The following is a 17,500-nucleotide window of genomic DNA, read 5'->3' on the forward strand; positions in this document are numbered from 1 at the left end:
AACCCGCAGCATCAGAGTTCTCGCGGGACTGCATCGTTCACTTTCTCTTTCCGCGTATTGCTGAGTAGACGTTCTTAAGTTTGTGAAGTTGAATCTGTGCTGTGTGCGACTGTTTTAAGTTGAACTTTTTGTTGAACTTTCTGTTACAATGGCTCCCAAGCGTTCTGCTTCTAGTAAGGCTGGTAGTGAGCCTAAACGCCACCGAAGAATGATGACGATAGCTGAGAAGGTTACGCTTCTCGACATGTTAAAAGATGGTAGAAGTTACGCGGCCGCCGGCCGCCATTTTGGCATCAACGAATCCACCGTTCGCTACATCAGGAAGGACGAGGCGAACATTAGAAAGACTGCTGCAATCACCTTTAGCAGATCAGCGAAGCGAGTCGTTACAACGCGTAATAAAACGATCGTACGCATGGAAGGTGCTTTAGCTGTGTGGATTGCCGACTGTCGGAAGAAGAACATAGCGTTGGATACGAACACCATCCGAACAAAGGCTTTGAGCTTGTATGAGAATTTTGCGGCAAAGGAACCTCATGACGACGATGGCGACCATGCTGAAGAAGATGATGATGTAGATGATCCTCAACCAGGGACCTCCACTGATTCCCAGCGTCAGAAACAACGTTTTTCCGCCAGCAAAGGATGGTTCGCGAAGTTTCAGAAACGCTTCGCCCTGAAAAGCGTTTCCCTGCATGGGGAGTCTGCTTCCGCTGACACTGCCGCTGCTGAAACTTACGTGAACCAGACTTTCAAGAACATTATCGCTGAAGGTGGATACAAGCCGGAACAAGTGTTTAATATGGATGAAACCGGCTTGTTTTGGAAGAGAATGCCGTCGCGAACTTTCCTGTTCAAAGAGGAAGCCAAAGCCTCTGGCTTTAAGGCATTCAAGGATCGCGTTACCCTCGTGATGTGTGGCAATGCTGCTGGATTTTTGTTAAAGCCGGGGCTTATTTATAAGTCGAAAAATCCTCGCGCTTTGAAAAACAAAAATAAGAATCTCCTTCCCGTGTACTGGATGCATAATCAAAAGGCATGGATTACGAAGATGCTGACCTCCAACTGGTTCCACCAGTGTTTCATCCCGCAAGTCCATGAATATCTCTTAGAGAAGGGCTTGCCATTCAAGATCCTTCTCCTTATGGATAACGCTGGTGGACACGCAACTGACCTGTCGCGTGAGGGCGTTCAGGTTGAGTTCCTGCCACCCAACACCACGTCATTAATTCAACCAATGGACCAGGGGGTTATCAGGGCGTTCAAGGCCCTCTACACGAAGAATACCTTGGCGGACCTCGTTGCGTGTGTGGATGCTGCCCAAGATGACGAGGATGAAGACTTCAACTTGAAGGCGTACTGGCGGCAGTACACCATAGCCACGTGCCTGCAGAATATTCAAAAGGCACTTCAAGAGATGAAACCTGCAACTGTAAATGCGAGCTGGAAGAAGCTGTGGCCCGATATTGTTTACGACGACAAGGGATTTACTCCGTCGGAAATCCAACACTCTGCAATACGGAAATCTGTGCAGTTGGCTGCCATAATTGGGGGTGACGGGTTTGGCGACATGACGACTGAAGACGTCGACGAGTTGTTGGACTGCCATTCCCAGCCCCTAACTGACGCAGATCTCGAAGACCTGACGAAATCGGCAAGTGAGGAAGAGAGTGAGGGTACCCAGGAAGAGACCCAAGAAAATGTAGAAGAAACGGGCTTAACATTAGAACGGCTCGCCAAGTTCTGCAACCATATGAAGGAGGCGAAAGAAATGTTGCAAGAGTGGGACGAGGATATGGTTCGCGCGATGCAATTCTGCAACAAGGTCGATGACATCACGACTCCCTACAGGATGCTCTTGGATCGAAAAAAGAAGCAGCGGCAACAACTTCCGATCACAATGTTTTTTCAGCCTCGCAAAAAAGAGCCAGTTCCTCCTGCTAGTACGCCTTCGGAAGAAATTGAAGAAGTTGAAGAGGTGTCCCAGGAAAAGACACCTCCGTCTGAAGAGACGTAAAATACTATCATTGACTGCACAGTAGAACACATCATCAGCTTCATCATCATCATTTCTACTGTGCAGCAAATTCATCGCCATCGTCATTCAAGTTTTTCTGGAACTTCTTTCGTGGTGAGTACAGTAACAATCTTTATTTTTTACTTTAACCTGTTTTATAGTTTAGTACTGTACGTACTGTATGCATTAAGTTAAAGGGAAGGTTTTAAAAGTCTACATGTTGTAACCTATCATATTTTTTTTGTTTAAAATTTACATTTACGTACGTAAAACAATCTCTCTCTCTCTCTCTCTCTCTCTCTCTCTCTCTCTCTCTCTCTCTCTCTCTCTCTCTCTCTCTCAAATTGTTTTCCTGCTTTGCTACGTACAAGTACTGTATAATTTATATTTGTAAGGTAACATATTTTGTAAATGCTTTGTACTGTAAATACTGTATGTACTGTATCATTATTTATCACTATCATCATGCGTGTTAAATGCCTTGTTTGTTCTGAGCGTGGTTGTTTACTGAGCGTACACGCCGTCGTTTCAGGCGGCGTCATAAAGAAAAAGATTTCATTTGGAAGTCCTAAGAAAAATACGTAAACTAAAACATTGGTAATAAAAAAATCAACATACAGTACTGTATAATCAATATAATCGATGCAAAAACTAACCATACGTACATATATGTGTACACTAAATGAGTTTGTTTCTTCATTATGATCAGAGATGAACGTAAACAAAACATTGGTTGCCATTTTTTATCGTGCTTTTTAGGTGTTTAGGAAACACATGATATAAAATCGCCTTTAATATTTGTGCCTGTTTTAGTTTAGGGTGCTGTAGTACATGCATTAAGTGTTCTGTACATTACAGGGTGTAAAGGGTGGTTTGTTAACAGTACTACGTACAAGGGAAGGTTTTAAAAGTCCGAATATACATGTTAAATAAATAGGTAAATATGCTGTCACTACTTCGCGGATTTTCACCTATCGCGCCCGCGTCTGGAACCTATCTACCGCGATAAACGAGGGTTCACTGTATATATATATATATATATATATATATATATATAGACCCCAAATTATGAAACCGAGTAGTAAAAAAGGAATACTCGTGACATAACAAGAAAATATCACATGTAACTCGTTACAACATTAAAAGGCATATGGAGCAAAAGATCATAATCCCATTGCACAATGTAGACAGAGAAGTTCCAATTATACAGTCCAAACGAGTTTGTGAACAACACTTAAGAAGTTGGTTTAATCACACTACCAGCGGCCACCACGAAGTGTTTAATCTCTTCCAACTGACGTAGGCAATGTTTAAAGAACACTCTTGAAGATTTCCATCCCGTGTATGCCTGTAAGCCTGCAAATGTCATAGATTAGGAAAAATTTAAGGAAGAGGCAACTTTTTATGGGTCATATCCCGCTGGAATACTTTCCGGGTCAGCCCTTCTGATGAAGTAGGTGAGTTTGGACCTTAGCCGTTCAGAGAAAGGTTAGATCCTGTCAACTCCCCTTTAAAAATTTGACCGCCTTTAAAGGCCCGACTTTTGGATAAGTAGGCTTTAAGGCTCTCCACGGGGCACAGAGAAGGGTCCTCCTGTAGTGGAACAATTTTCCAGGGCCCCCGCGTTTCGGAAGTTCGTTTTTCGCCAAGAATGCAAGATCTAGAGAAGGGTTTACCTCTCCCAAATCAGAGAATTAAATGTGGCCATCATCCCTTGAAAGGGTCACAATCTCACTGAATTTAGCACCAGAAGCCATAGCAAGCAAAAAGATAAACCTTTGAGTAAGATCCCTCAGAGAGGCAGAGGCGTCATCTATTGAAGAGGCAAAGTGCAAGACTTTATCAAACGACCATAAAATAGCCATGGGAGGAGCATCAGGTTTCAGTTTAGCACAAGCCTTCGAGATCTTATTGTATAGCTCGCTATTAAGTTCGATATCAAAAGCATATGTGATCGGTCTAGTTAGTGCCGACTTACATGAGGCTAGAGCTTGATCGTGTAGTGAAATAAAGAAAGAAATACAGAAGACCATAAAAACAGAAGAGGGCTAATGACTTTTCAAGAACGCAACCCATTTTTTCCAGGAAGACAAATATTGTCGTTTTGTAGTGTTGGACTTGTACTCTTCTATGAAGTCACTTCTTTCCCTCGCAACTCCGAATTTTCTCTGAGTCACGAGGGCGAGAAAATCATTACCTGAAGGGTTTCATTATCCAAGAGGAAGCGAAGACAGTTGTCTGTTGAACAACCTAGGACAGCACTGGAAATGGAAGAGGGATCTGGAGGGGTTTGAGTTCTAGAAAAAGAGGGTACCAATTGCTCTTGGGCCACTTGAGAGCCACCAGAGCTGCTGTTCCCTTGAAAGTCCACAGTTTGTTCAGTACTTTCAGTAGGAGGTAGAGTGGAGTAAATAGGTGGATGTGAGACCTCTAGTTCCAATCCAGAGACATCACATCCATTCTTGTCGCTTCCGGGTCCAAGTTTGGTGCTACATATCGGGAAAGTTTTTTGTTGAAGCTCGTCACAAAGAGATCGATATGCAGTTCCGGGACTTGCTCTAGAATGAAGCAATGATTTCACGTCCTGAGACCATTCTGTTTCCTGAGGCTTTGATCTCGACAAGACGTCCGCCGTCACATTGCAAACCCCTTCGAGGAAAACTGATGAAAGATGCTATTTCCTCCTTTTTGCCAAAGAGAGAATAGCTAAGATTACATGGTTGATTTGAGGAGATCTGGAGCCCTGTCTGTTGACACAGTGCACTATTGTGTTGTTGTCGATTACCAATGTGATGTGTGATTTCGTCTCTGGGCATAGTCTCTTCAGAGTTAGAAACACTGCTATAGCCTCCAAAATATTGATGTGAAACTTCTGAAATGTGATCAACCACTGACCCTGCACTTTCTTGGAAGAGGAGGTGTCCTCCCCAACCTTGTTCCGTGGTGTCCTTGTGAATAGTCACGGAAAGAGGAGGGTACTGAAGAGGGATGATGTTCGACAGACTCTTGGCGGTGGACCACAGCTTGAGCTGCTTCTGCAATAAAGCCAGGGTTTTATGGCGAAGATCTCTCCAAGCATTGGATGTGTTTCTTCTCCACACTCTGTTGGCATCTTTGAGCCTTGCTTTCATGATTGGGTCCGTCACGGCAGCGAACTGTAACGACCGTAAGACCCTTTCTTGTCGTCTGGTGAGTACTTTTGAACGAAGTAGGCACCTGACCGAGTTTACAATTTCCTCTCTTGCCTTGTGGTAGAGAAAGGGTGTGTGACTGTAGGTTCCAGTGAAGTCCTGGCCACTGGAATTTCCAGGCTGGAGATAGCCTGGACTTCTCGAGGTTGATTTGGAAGTCTAGAGATTGTAGGAAGTTCATGACCTCTTGGGCTGTTTGAAGACATTCCGACTTCGTTGCACCCCAGACTAACCAGTTGTCCAGGTACATCATCACCTGAAGGCCTCTGTTCCGAAGTTATTGGACACCGGCCTTGACTAGTTTCGTGAAAATCCTTGGAGCTATACTGACCCCGAAGGGCATAGCTTTGAATATGTAGGCCTTTCTTGCCAGTCTGAAACCAAGGTAGGGAGAGAAGCGCCAACCTATCGGAAGATGCCAATATGCGTCTGTAAGATCTAAGGAGACTGTGTAAGCCCCCTGGGGTAGTAGGGTCCGTATTTGCGAGATAGTCAGCATCTGGAACTTGTCGTTTAGAATGAATTTGTTTAGTGGGGACAAGGCAAGAATAGTTCGAAGACTGTTCGAATCTTTCCTGGGGACGCAGAATAGCCACCCTTGAAAGTTCATGGATTTTGTGCAATGGATGACTCCCTTCCTGAGGTCCTGAAGCTAATCCTCCAAAAAGGGGGTTGTGGGTTGAAAGAACCTCTTGAACTGGGGTGGTTTCTGTCTCCACTTCCAGTCTAGCCCTTTTGAGACTATGCTGTGAGCCCCGGGATCGAACTCCCATTGATCCCTGAACAGGTGAAGTCGTCCCCTACCAGAAGCTCCTCATTGAAGGACCTGCAATTTTAGATGTCTTGTCTCTACTTCCTCGGCCTCAAGTTCGACCGCCTCTTCCAGACCTTCCCGTTACCGGAGCCCTTCCAATGAGGTTTGGCAGGGTGAAACGTGTTGGTATCTCTCTCGTACACCGGGTTGAAGGCTGGAGACTGTGAAACATACTGCTGGGGGACCGTGCACACAGTCTGAGGAATGGCGGCAACTAAGGCTCTCGCGACAGGAAAGGACTTCCTTCCTTTGAAGTGACTTCTGGGCTTCTTGCCCTTGGGTTAAGGTCCTTCATTGGGGTAAATCTTCGTTTAGAGGAAATACCCCACTTGTCAATAAGGCTCTTGTTCTCCTGAGCCGCTTTTTCAATGACTTCTTTAACCAGCTTCTCAGGGAAGAGATTCTTTCCCCAGATGTTGAAGTCGATTAGTTTTCTGGGTTCATGTCTGGTCATAGCAGCGGGTAGGACGTCTTCTCTTCATGCTCTTCTGGCTAGGACAAAAGCATGGAGATCCCTATGAAACATGATTAGGTGAGTTTTAGCCATGACAGGGAAGATATCAGATTTGGAATAGTTTCTAATAAGCATCTTTAGATAAGACTGGAAGGATAAAGAGGCAGAAAGTCTCTCTTTAGCTTCCAGTTCTCCCTTCAATAGGGATTCGGGAATCCTAAGTAATTTCTCATTAAACTGTTAGCCTCTGACGTCTTTATCTAGTTTTCCAACAGTGAATGTATGTTGGACGTCCTCCCAATTGTTCGAATCGTAAGGAAAGGCTAGATGGACAGGTTTACATTCTTCTAGCACTGGAAAGGGTCTGTTCTCCCTTACTGCTTTCAATACAGCCTCTAAGTTTTCAGAGGCAAAGGGGAAGACAGTATCTTTTGGGGGCTACAAAAGTGGCCTTTTTCCTGCCAAAGGCAGAAAGTTGGGTATTAGTGAATTCAGCCATTTCCAACTCCCTAACTAAAAGGGATTGAGCCTTGTCATAATCCAGAATGATCGTTTTCATAGGGATCGTATCATCCCTAATGGACACTTCTGAGTTAAGCCTTACGTAACAGTAAGGATAGCTATTGTTCGATGCAAAAAATTCCAAGTCCGAAACTGGCTTGGAACCCAGACCATCCCCAATATGAAGGAACCCTTCGGTTAAGGCCATATTCTCAGCATAGCAACAAGGGTTCTTAACTGTGCATTCTGGTAGGCTCGCAGCTGGGGGAGCTTTAGAAGCAGGTGCCTCTTGTAAAGCTTCTATCTTCGCTGTTAGATCTGCTTGAGAACATTCATATTTGGCAGTTAAGTTTTCCATGAAAGCTTTCATGGATGCCATTAGTTCTAAATTACTGGGTAACGAAGGTTTGTCTAATATCGGAACCGGGCTTGGTGGAAGCTGGGGCTTGGGTAGAAAGTAAAGAGGCATTGGGAGCTGCACTCACCTGATATACATCCAATGACTTTTCCGAGGCTTCTGTGGTCAGCAGGATCCTCTCTTTTTCTGATGAAACAGAAGTAGAAGACATGTCGTCTGTGTCCAGACTCAAGACTTGCAGAGCGTCTCTGACTTCATCATCTGCATAATCTGCTGGTACCGGTGGGAGGTGGATCGTCGGTAACTGGTGACCAAAAACGGAGGACACCTCAGCCTTGGGAAAGAGGTGGTCCTTTAGTTCCAGAGAAAGAAGGTAAGGGGCACCTTGTTGAGAAGACCTCTTCTGGAAATCTGGAATGATTTATGAAGCATAACATAATGATGGTGTGGTAGGAATATGAAGGAAAGGATCACATCATAGGAACACCAGAACCTTCAGAATAGGTCTATCGGAACAGCTTAAGAAGGCAAGTTCACTCATCGTACTGCCTAGACCAGCGGCAGCGGCTGGGAGCTGGCAACTATTTCTAGTAGCCAGAAAAGAATGACCTGTCAATACAAGGCGGCAGACACCTTGTAAAGTCAACAGGGGGAGAGTGGACAATCCTAAGGGAAGGGTCCACACTCAGGGGAAGTACAGGAGTAAAAGGCAGACAATAAGAGAACCAGCCAAAACCTGATCATTATCATTAACTTACACAAAGTGGGGGTGCAGCCAATAAGATAATGAGAGCTGTACAAGACAGCCAGGATGCTAACAATTAAAAATTCAAATGGTGTCCTGACAACCAGGCAGGATCCAATCGACCAACTCCAGAGGACAATGTTCCTCAGATGTGGGATAGGAAAGAGCAGATGACTAGTCTAAGGCTGCAGCTGCGGTGGCAGAGAGGGTGACCCCTAGCCAACACACAGCCATTGCTAAAAGAACTCAAGCTGACAAGACTGCAAGCAAAGACAGGAAGCAGCACCCCTGTCTAGATAGGCTGACCTGGAAAGGGAGTCAAGAGTCCATAGCTAGAGGGATATCTCAAGTTGGCAAGACAGGAAGCAGAGACAAGAAGGCGGCACCTCTGCCTAGATAGGCTAACCAGGCAAGGGAGTCAACTCCATAGCATGAGGGAAATAGCACAGGAAGAGAGGCTGCAGACATAGGACAAGCACTGCCAAGGAGCCAGAAGAGTGATCCAACAGGTACCAACTCTGTGCCTAGATAGGCTTAGGCCATGGCAAAACTACGTAGGCAAGCCTATCCTCCTAACAGGTGAGGGAAAGCTCAAAAGCTAGGGTGAGATGACTAGACAAGAGGAACATAGTTCTGGCCTAGATAGGATTAGACCATGAGAGAACTGTATAGGCAAGCCTAGACTGCTAGCAGTTGAGGAAAAGCTCAAAAGCTAGGGTGAGATGACTAGACAAGAAGAACATATTTCTGGTACAGTCAGATTATGGCCTAACTAGGAAGGTTAAAGGGCGGAGAAACACCCAAGGGTGGACTCTAAGACGGCCGAGAGATTTCAACCAGGGGAGGAGAAAATCTCATCTACCTAGGCCAGGAAAGATAGCCTAAAAGTAGGCACACTAGCAACCACAAAGAAAGGGGAAGAAGGGGTGGTAATGAGACACTCAGAAAATGGTGAGGTGGCATGGTAGGAAGGCCTAACAGCAACATGGAACAACAATAGTGTCCCAGAGGGGTTGCCATGATAGGGCACAGAGGGCAAGTACTCACAACCAGGCATAGCCTACCAAAGACTAAGAGAGAAGCCTAATGATGGTTAAGGCAGCACAAGAAGGTCTACTAGTCAGCATCAGAACTGGGGTAAGGTGTTCTAAAAAGTAAACATGAGTAGACACAGGGAACAGGATCCCAAGACCTGTGCCACCTCACCAAACATTTAGGCTAAATGGAAAGTGAAAAGCAGTCACCCTAAGGTAACTGAGAACACTATCCAACTCCCAAAACGACCTTCAAGACCGCAGCTCCCTTCAATGACGAATCAACAGCGTAGGAGGATAGACAGCCTCACCCAACCCGTACGGTTTGGTGAAAGAAGGGAGTGGTGCACTAGTGAACATTTACCAGATATGGCTGCCAGCTAGGGTAGGCTAGCCTAAGCCAATGCTAATAAAAAACACAGAAGGAACACCAAAGAAGGATGGGGGGATACCATATACATACCATACTATAGAATAATAAAACAACATATTCCTAAAGTAAATGAATAAATAACTAAAAATTTCTGAGTATTTAACGACAAGATAAATGGCGCCGAAAGCCAGCCGGCTTAGAAACAACCAATGCATGCAACATAACAAAAGAAAACTGGGTAGAGACGCGAAATTCTCCAACACACGAAAGGGTGGATACTCAAATTAGTCGATGAGGAGGAAGTTGAAGCATTCATGATAAAAAAAACCCTTAAAAAGCTAAGAAAACTAGCAGAAACTCTCCAAGCAAATGGCAAAGATGGCGCTGTGAAGGGGAATGGTTCAACAGGAAGCGTATCAGTGGTAGCACATCTTTGAGATCGGAAGTTGTAACGGCTCTCTCACGCACGTACCCTACCCTATCCCTCATCATTCGGGACAAGGTTAAATCTATTTGGGGAAGGATAACCATGGCTTGTTATTAACACGTCCCTGATATATGCACGGTATCTCTCGGGATATTGGCTCCAGAGGTAAAGAACTCTATGATACCTCTAAGGTAAATTTCTCTGGTATATCACATGCAAAAATATTCAAAGTAGAAGCTAATGAGGAACTTCCATCTGGACGACATGGCTCGAGCCACCCCCCAAATATATATATATATATATATATATACATATATATATATATACACATATATACATATATATAATACATATACAGTATATGTATGTATGTATATATATATATATATATATATATATATATATATATATATATGCATACACACATACATATATACATATATATATGTATGTGTATATATATATATATATATATATATATATATATATATATATATATATTAAATATATATATATATATATAATCTTTTACAGCTAACATAATTTAATCCTCAACAGGGAATATCAACTTTTCTTGGAAAGTTTAAAAAAATTTCCCCCTTCCTCAATTCAAAACTCTGAGACTTCAAAAGTTTAGTTCAGTCAAAAAAGGTTCCAAGACTTAAAAACCTCAGGTCAGTCAACAAAGTAGGTTCTAAGACTTTAAAATTTCAGTTCAGTCAATAAAGAAGGTTCTAAGACTTCAAAACTTCAGTTGCAGTCAATAAAGGTTCTAAGACTTAAAAACTTCAGATCCATCAATAAAAAAGGTTTACCGATATAAAAACTTCAGTTCAGTCGATAAAGGAGGTTCTAAAACTTTAAAACTTCACTTCAGTCAATAAAGAAGGTTCTAAGACTTAAAATCTTCGGTTCTGTCAATAAAGAAGATTATAAGACTTTAAAACTTCAGTTCAGTCAATAAAGAAGGTTCTAAGACTAAATTATCAGTTCAGTCAATAAAAAAGGTTCTAAGTCTTCAAAACTTCAGTGCAGTCAATAAAGAAGATTCTAAAACATGAAATCTTCAGTTCTGTCAATAAAGAAGGTACCAAGACTTTAAAACTTCAGTTCAGTCAATAAAGAAGGTTCTAAGACAAAATCTTCAGTTCGATCAATAAAGAAGGTTCTAAGACTTAAAAACTTCAGTTCAGTCAATAAAGAAGGTTTTAAGACATAAAAACTTCAGTACAGTCAATAAAGAAGGTTCTAAAACTTAAAATCTTCAGTTCTGTCAATAAAGAATGTTCTAAGATTCAAAAACTTCAGTTCAGTCAAGAAAGAAGGTTCTAAGACAAAATCTTCAGTTCAGTTAAGAAAGAAGGTTCTAAGACTTTAAAACTTCAGTTCAGTCAATAAAAAAGGTTCTAAAACTTTAAAACTTCAGTTCAGTCAATAAAAAAGGTTCTAAGACTTCAAAATGTCAGTTCAGTCAATAAATAAAAGATTCTAAAACTTCAAAACATCAGTTCAGTCAATAAAGAAGGTTCAAAGACTTCAAAACTTCAGTTCAGTTGATAAAAAAGGTTCTCAGACTTCAAAACTTCAGTTCAGCATATAAAAAAAAGATTCTATGACTTCAAAACGTCAGTTCAGTCAATAAAGAAGGTTCTAAGACTTCAAAACGTCAGTTCAGTCAATGAATAAAAGGTTCTATAACTTCAAAACGTCAGTTCAGTCAATAAAGAAGGTTCTAAGACTTCAAACCGTCAGTTCAGTCAATGAATAAAAGGTTCTATAACTTCAAAACGTCAGTTCAGTCAATAAAGAAGGTTCAAAGACTTCAAAACTTCAGTTCAGTTGATAAAAAAGGTTCTCAGACTTCAAAACTTCAGTTCAGCATATAAAAAAAAGATTCTATGACTTTAAAACGTCAGTTCAGTCAATAAAGAAGGTTCTAAGAATTCAAAACATCAGTTCAGTCAATGAATAAAAGGTTCTATAACTTCAAAACGTCAGTTCAGTCAATAAAGAAGGTTCTAAGACTTCAAAACGTCAGTGCGGGCAATAAAGAAGGTTCTAAGACTTCAAAACTTCACTTAAGCATATAAAGAAGGTTCTAAGACTTGAAAACGTCGCTTCAGTCAATAAAGAGGGTTCTAAGACTTCACAACATCAGTTCAGTCAAGAAAGAGAGTTCTAAAGCCCCGTACACACTTGGAAACATTGTTTGGAAACAATGTTTGGAAATGGTTTCCAAACAGCTTGGAAACGGTTTAAAAACACTTTAGAAACTGTTTCCAAACTGTAAGCAAACAAAGTTTCGAAACTGCTTACAAACTGTTTCCAAACTGTTTGCAAACCATTTCCAAACACCATTTTATGAATTACTGTTTCTCATCCAGAATGGGAAACACTGCGTTTGTGTATGAGTGCGGCCATGGTGACGATCAATTGCTCCACAGACCTCAGGAACCACAGCTGAGATGGTCTGCATCAAAATCCTGAAGGTGTACATGAGGCTCGTAAAGGAATCTCCACTTGCAAAATACCTCAGTGTAATAGCCAGTCTCATGTCAGGTGTAATAGCCTTTCTGTATTTTTTATCCTTTCGAGATATACTGGGAGCCACCATCCGTAAAAGTAGTTCAAAGTCACTTGAGCACATCTGAACAAAATTGGTGAAAGCTCCACCATCTAATTTCAGTTCCGCCGAAAGCAAATCACCATAGGGTCCTTTTTCAAAAAAATTCCTCACCCATATATTTCTCTTTTTCTTGACCTCCCTTGATTTTATCAAAAGTGCCAAATAAAATGCAAATGCTGCTGCAGCAACCTCTACTCTCATCACAGGCATGACCACAACTGAGGTGTGGACTGGAAACATTGTTTGGAAGTAGTTTACAAATAATTTGCAACCTATTTCCAAACAGTTTGAAAACTTTTTCCAAACTGTTTGGAATCAAGTTTTCGAAAACAGTTTCCAAACTGTTTGGAAACTGTTTCCAAACATTGTTTCCAAACATTTCCCAGTGTGTACGGGGCTTAATACTTCAAAACTTCAGTTCAGCAAATAAAGGTGGTTTTAAAACTTCAAAACGTCAGTTCAGTCAATAAAGAAGGTTCTAAGACTTCAAAACATCAGTTTACTCAATAAAAAAAGGTTCCAAAACTTCAAAACTTCAGTTCAGCAAATAAAGAAGGTTCTAAGACTTCAAAACGTCAGTTCAGTTAATAAAGAAGGTTCTAAGACTTCAAAACTTCAGTTCAGCAAATAAAGAAGGTTCTAAGACTTCAAAATGTTCAGTTCAGTCCATAAAAAAGGTTCGAATACTTGAAAACATCAGTTCAGTCAATAAAGAAGGTTCTAAGACTTCAAAACTTCAGTTCAGTCCATAAAGAAGGTTCCAAGACTTGAAAACTTCAGTTCCGCCAATAAAGAAGGTTCTAAGACTTCAAAACTACAGTTCAGTCAATACAGAAGGTTCTAAGACTTGAAAATTTTCTGTTCAATCAATAAAGGTTCAAGGACTTAAAATCTTCAGTTTGATCAATAAGGGTTCTAAGACTTTAAAACTTCAGATCAGTTACTAAGAATGTTCTAAGACTTAAAAACTTCAGTTCAGCCAATAAAGAAGGTTCCAAGGCATAAAAATGTCAGTTAAGCCAAAAAAGAAGGTTCTAAGCCTTACAAACTTTAAATCAGTCAATAAAGAAGATTCTAAAATAAAAACTTCAGTCCAGTCAATAAAAAAGGCTCTAAGACTTCGAAAATTCAGTTTAGTTAATAGAGAAGGTTTTAGGAGTTAGAAACGTCAGTTCTGTCAATAAAGAAGATTCTATGACATAAAATCTTCGGTTCAGTCAATAAGGAAGGTTCTAAGACTTCTAAACTTCAGTTCAATCAATAAAGAAGTTTCTAGGACTTCAAAACTTCACTTCAGTCAATAAAGAAGGTTCTAAAACTTAGAATCTTCAGTTCAGTCAATAAAGAAGGTTATAAGACTAGAAAACTTCAGTTCAATCAATAAAGTAGGTTCTAAGACTAAAATATCAGTTCAGTCAATAAAGAAGGTTCCAAGACTTCGAAACATCAGTTCAGTTAAAAAACAAGGTTCTAAGACTTAAAATCCTTAGTCAAGTCAATAAGAAGGTTCCAAGACTTCAAGGCATCAGTTCAGCCAATAAAGAATGTTCCAAGACATAAAAAAAAATCAGTTAAGCCAACAAAGAAGGTGCTATGACTTCAAAACTCCAGAACAGTCAATAAAGAAGGTTCTAAGACTTTAAAACAGCAGTTCAGTCAATAAGGAAGGTTCTAAGCCTTTAAAACGGCAGTTTAGTCAATAAAGAAGGTTCTAAGACTTGAAAACATCAGTTCAGTTAATGAAGAAGGTTCTAGGACTTCAAAATGTCAGTTCAGCTAATAAAGTTACGTCCATAAAGAAGGTTCAAGACAAAAATTTCACTTCAGTCAATGAAGAAGGTTCAAGGACTTCAAAATGTCAGTTCAGCTAATAAAGTTATGTCAATAAAGAAGTTTCTATGATTTTGCAACTCCAGTTGTCAATAAATCAAATTCTAAGACTTCAAAATGTCAGTTCACTCAATAAATAAGGTTCTATGACTTAAAATCTTCAGTTCAGTCAATAAGGAAGGTTCTAAGACATCAAAACTTCAATTCAGTAAAAAAAGAAGGTTCTAAGACACTAAAACATCAGTTCAATCAATAAAGAAGTTCTAAGACTTCAAAACTTCCGTTCAGTCACTAAAGATTTCGGTCAATAAAGAAGATTCTAAGACTAAATATCTTCAGTTCAGTCAATAAAGAAGGTCATAAGACTGCAAAACTTCAGTTCAATCAATAAAGAAGGTTCTAAACATTCAAAAATTCAGTTCAGTCAATAAAGATTGATTGATTAAAGGTTTTCAGGAGTCAATAAAGAAGGTTCCAAGACTGAAACCTCAGTTTAGTTAAAAAAGAGGGTGCTAAAACGTACAATCCTTAGTCAAGTCAATAAGGGAGGTTCTAAGACTTCAAAACTTCAGTTCAGCAAATAAAGAAGGTTCTAAAACTCCAAAACTTCAGATCAGTCAATAATGAAGGTTCTAAGATATAAAAACTTCAGTTCAGTCAATAAAGAAGGTTCTCACCTCAAAATGTTAGTTCAATTAATAAAAAATGTCAGTTCAGTCAATAAAGAAGGTTCCAAGACATAAAAATTTCAGTTCAGTCAATAAAGAAGGTTCCAAGACATAAAAATTTCAGTTCAGTCAATAAAGAAGGTTCTAAGATATAAAAACTTCAGTTCAGTCAATAAAGAAGCTTCTAAGATATAGAAACTTCAGTTCACTCAATAAAGAAGGTTCTAAAATATAAAAATTCAGTTCAGTAAATAAAGAAGGTTCTAAGGCCTAAAATCTCCAGTTCAGTCAATAAAAAAGGTTCTACTTCAAAATGTCAGTTCAATAAATAAAAAAAAAACTTCAGTTCAGTCAATAAAGAAGGTTCTAAGACTTCGAAACTAAAGTTCAGTCAATAAAAAAGGTTCTAAGACTTTAAAACTACAGTTTAGTCACTAAATAAGGTTCTAAGACTTAAAACCTTCAGTTCGGTCAAATAAAGAATGTTCTAAGAGTTCAAAGCTTCAGTTCAGTCAATAAAGAAGGTTCTTAGACTCAAAACTTCAGTTCATTCAATAAAAAAGGTTCTAAGAATTAAAAATTTCAGTTCTGTCTATAAAGAAGCTTCTAAGACTTGAAACATAAAGAAGGTTCTAAAACTTCAAATCAATTCAGTGAATAACGAATGTTTCTGGACTTAGAAACTTCACTTCAGTCGATAAAGAAGGTTCTATGACTTAAAATCTTCAATTCAGTCAATAAGGAAGGTTCAAGACTTCAAAACTTCAGTTCAGTTAATAAAGAAGGTTCTAAGACTTAAAAATTTCAGTTCAGTCAGTAAAGAATGTTTTAAGACATAAAAACTTCAGTTCAATCAATAAAGAAGGTTCTAAGACTTGGAAACTTCAGTTCAGTCAGTAAAGAAGGTTTAAAGACTTAACAACTTCAGGTCAGTCAATAAAGAAGGTTCCAAGACTTCAAAACTTCATTTCAGTCAATAGAGAAGGTCAGTCAATAAATAAAAAAAATGTTACTTTCATATTAAAAAAGAATAGAACCAATGGAACAATAAAAACTTCAGTTCAGCCAATAAAGGAGGTTCTAAGACATAAAAACTTCAGTTCAGTCAATAAAGAAGGTTGTAAGACTTCAAACGCCAGTTCAATTAATAAAGATGGTTGAAGTTTTCAGTTCAGTCAATAAAGAAGGTTCTAAGTCCTAAAAAATTTAGTTCAGTTAATAATGAAGGTTCGAATGCCTAAAAAATTTAGTTCAGTCAATAATGAAGGTTCTAAGACAAAAAGTTCAGTTCAGATAATAAAGAAGGTTCTTTCAGTTCAGTCAATAAAATAAGATTCTAAGACTTATAAACTTCAGTTAAGTCAATCATGAAGGTTCTGATATACGAGCTGTTAACAGACGTATCAACCAAGAATTTCACTACATAGAAAATATGTGATCTGTCAAGGCTACACATAATAAATGCTATGAGAATCAAAGGAGGTGAAGGATAGAAAAGGACAATGTTTAGACTATCAGTGTGTATAACAATATTTCCTCTGCAGCTGGAACAGAGAGTTTTATATATGTTATGCCCAAAATTTTATTTCCTTTTATATTTTAGTACAGCTTTCATTCAATGAATGAACAGTGCATGAACTCCAGGGAGCTTCATTAAAATAATAGTATTTTAAATATAAAAATATACTGAGCATTCTGAAACCCCCCACCCTCTCCTCTTCACTTTAGGGGGTTTTGCATGCTTACCTACAGGTCTATCTACTGTACAGTAGACTTCCTAGGTGGGGTCATAAACCACAATGAATGGATTTCATCTCAAAACACCACACAATATTACTGCATTGGGGGGTTCTCACAGAGGAAAATATATGGGTGAATTTTTTTATAAAGTTGATAAACTTATGCTTCATGGATATTAGTTTTGTGAGACTTCATTAAGCACAAAAATAACAAATTTTATTTTCAAATTCTGTTTATTAGGCAGAAAATTTTAAATGACAATAAAAAAAGATTTATAAAGTTATTTACCATATAGAGATATTTCTGTGAAATAAAAACTTGAAATATCTTCACAAAACTAGATTTTCTGAATCTTAGTATTTGAGAGTTGACTCAATAGCTATAGAACTTCATAGTTTTATATTATGGGAATGTACATATACATGATAAAGTAGGCTACAAAGAAACTAAAAATAAATCTCAATTATTCAATTATTAACGGGTTTTCAATAATAAACATATTGCTACATAAGGATAAAATAAATTTGTTACTTTCAAATTAAAAAAGAATAAAACAAATGAAAAATATAAAAGCATGATAAAGATTTACATTCAAAGGGTTCTGCTTACCTGCTTAAACCATTTGTGGATGGTATTCCAAGGGTCTTGTAACAATGCATTAGTACCTTCACTTGCATGTGCTGGAGTTAAAATCAAAACTCCAATCTCTCTTTGATTCTCTC

General features: G+C 39.2%; 1 protein-coding gene across 1 annotated transcript in view; it reads right to left on the minus strand.

Moving 5' to 3' along the window:
- LOC137651769 (uncharacterized) overlaps positions 1–17,500 on the minus strand; it is a 314,564-nt gene that overhangs the window by 41,738 nt on the left and 255,326 nt on the right. The window contains exon 6 of the mRNA XM_068384993.1: positions 17,388–17,500. This exon is cut by the window's right edge and continues 25 nt beyond it. Within this exon, the coding sequence (XP_068241094.1) occupies positions 17,388–17,500 (113 nt within the window). The remainder of the gene's footprint in view (positions 1–17,387) is intronic.

This window comes from Palaemon carinicauda, chromosome 1 (assembly GCF_036898095.1).
Source record: "Palaemon carinicauda isolate YSFRI2023 chromosome 1, ASM3689809v2, whole genome shotgun sequence".
Taxonomy (NCBI): Eukaryota; Metazoa; Arthropoda; class Malacostraca; order Decapoda; family Palaemonidae; genus Palaemon; species Palaemon carinicauda.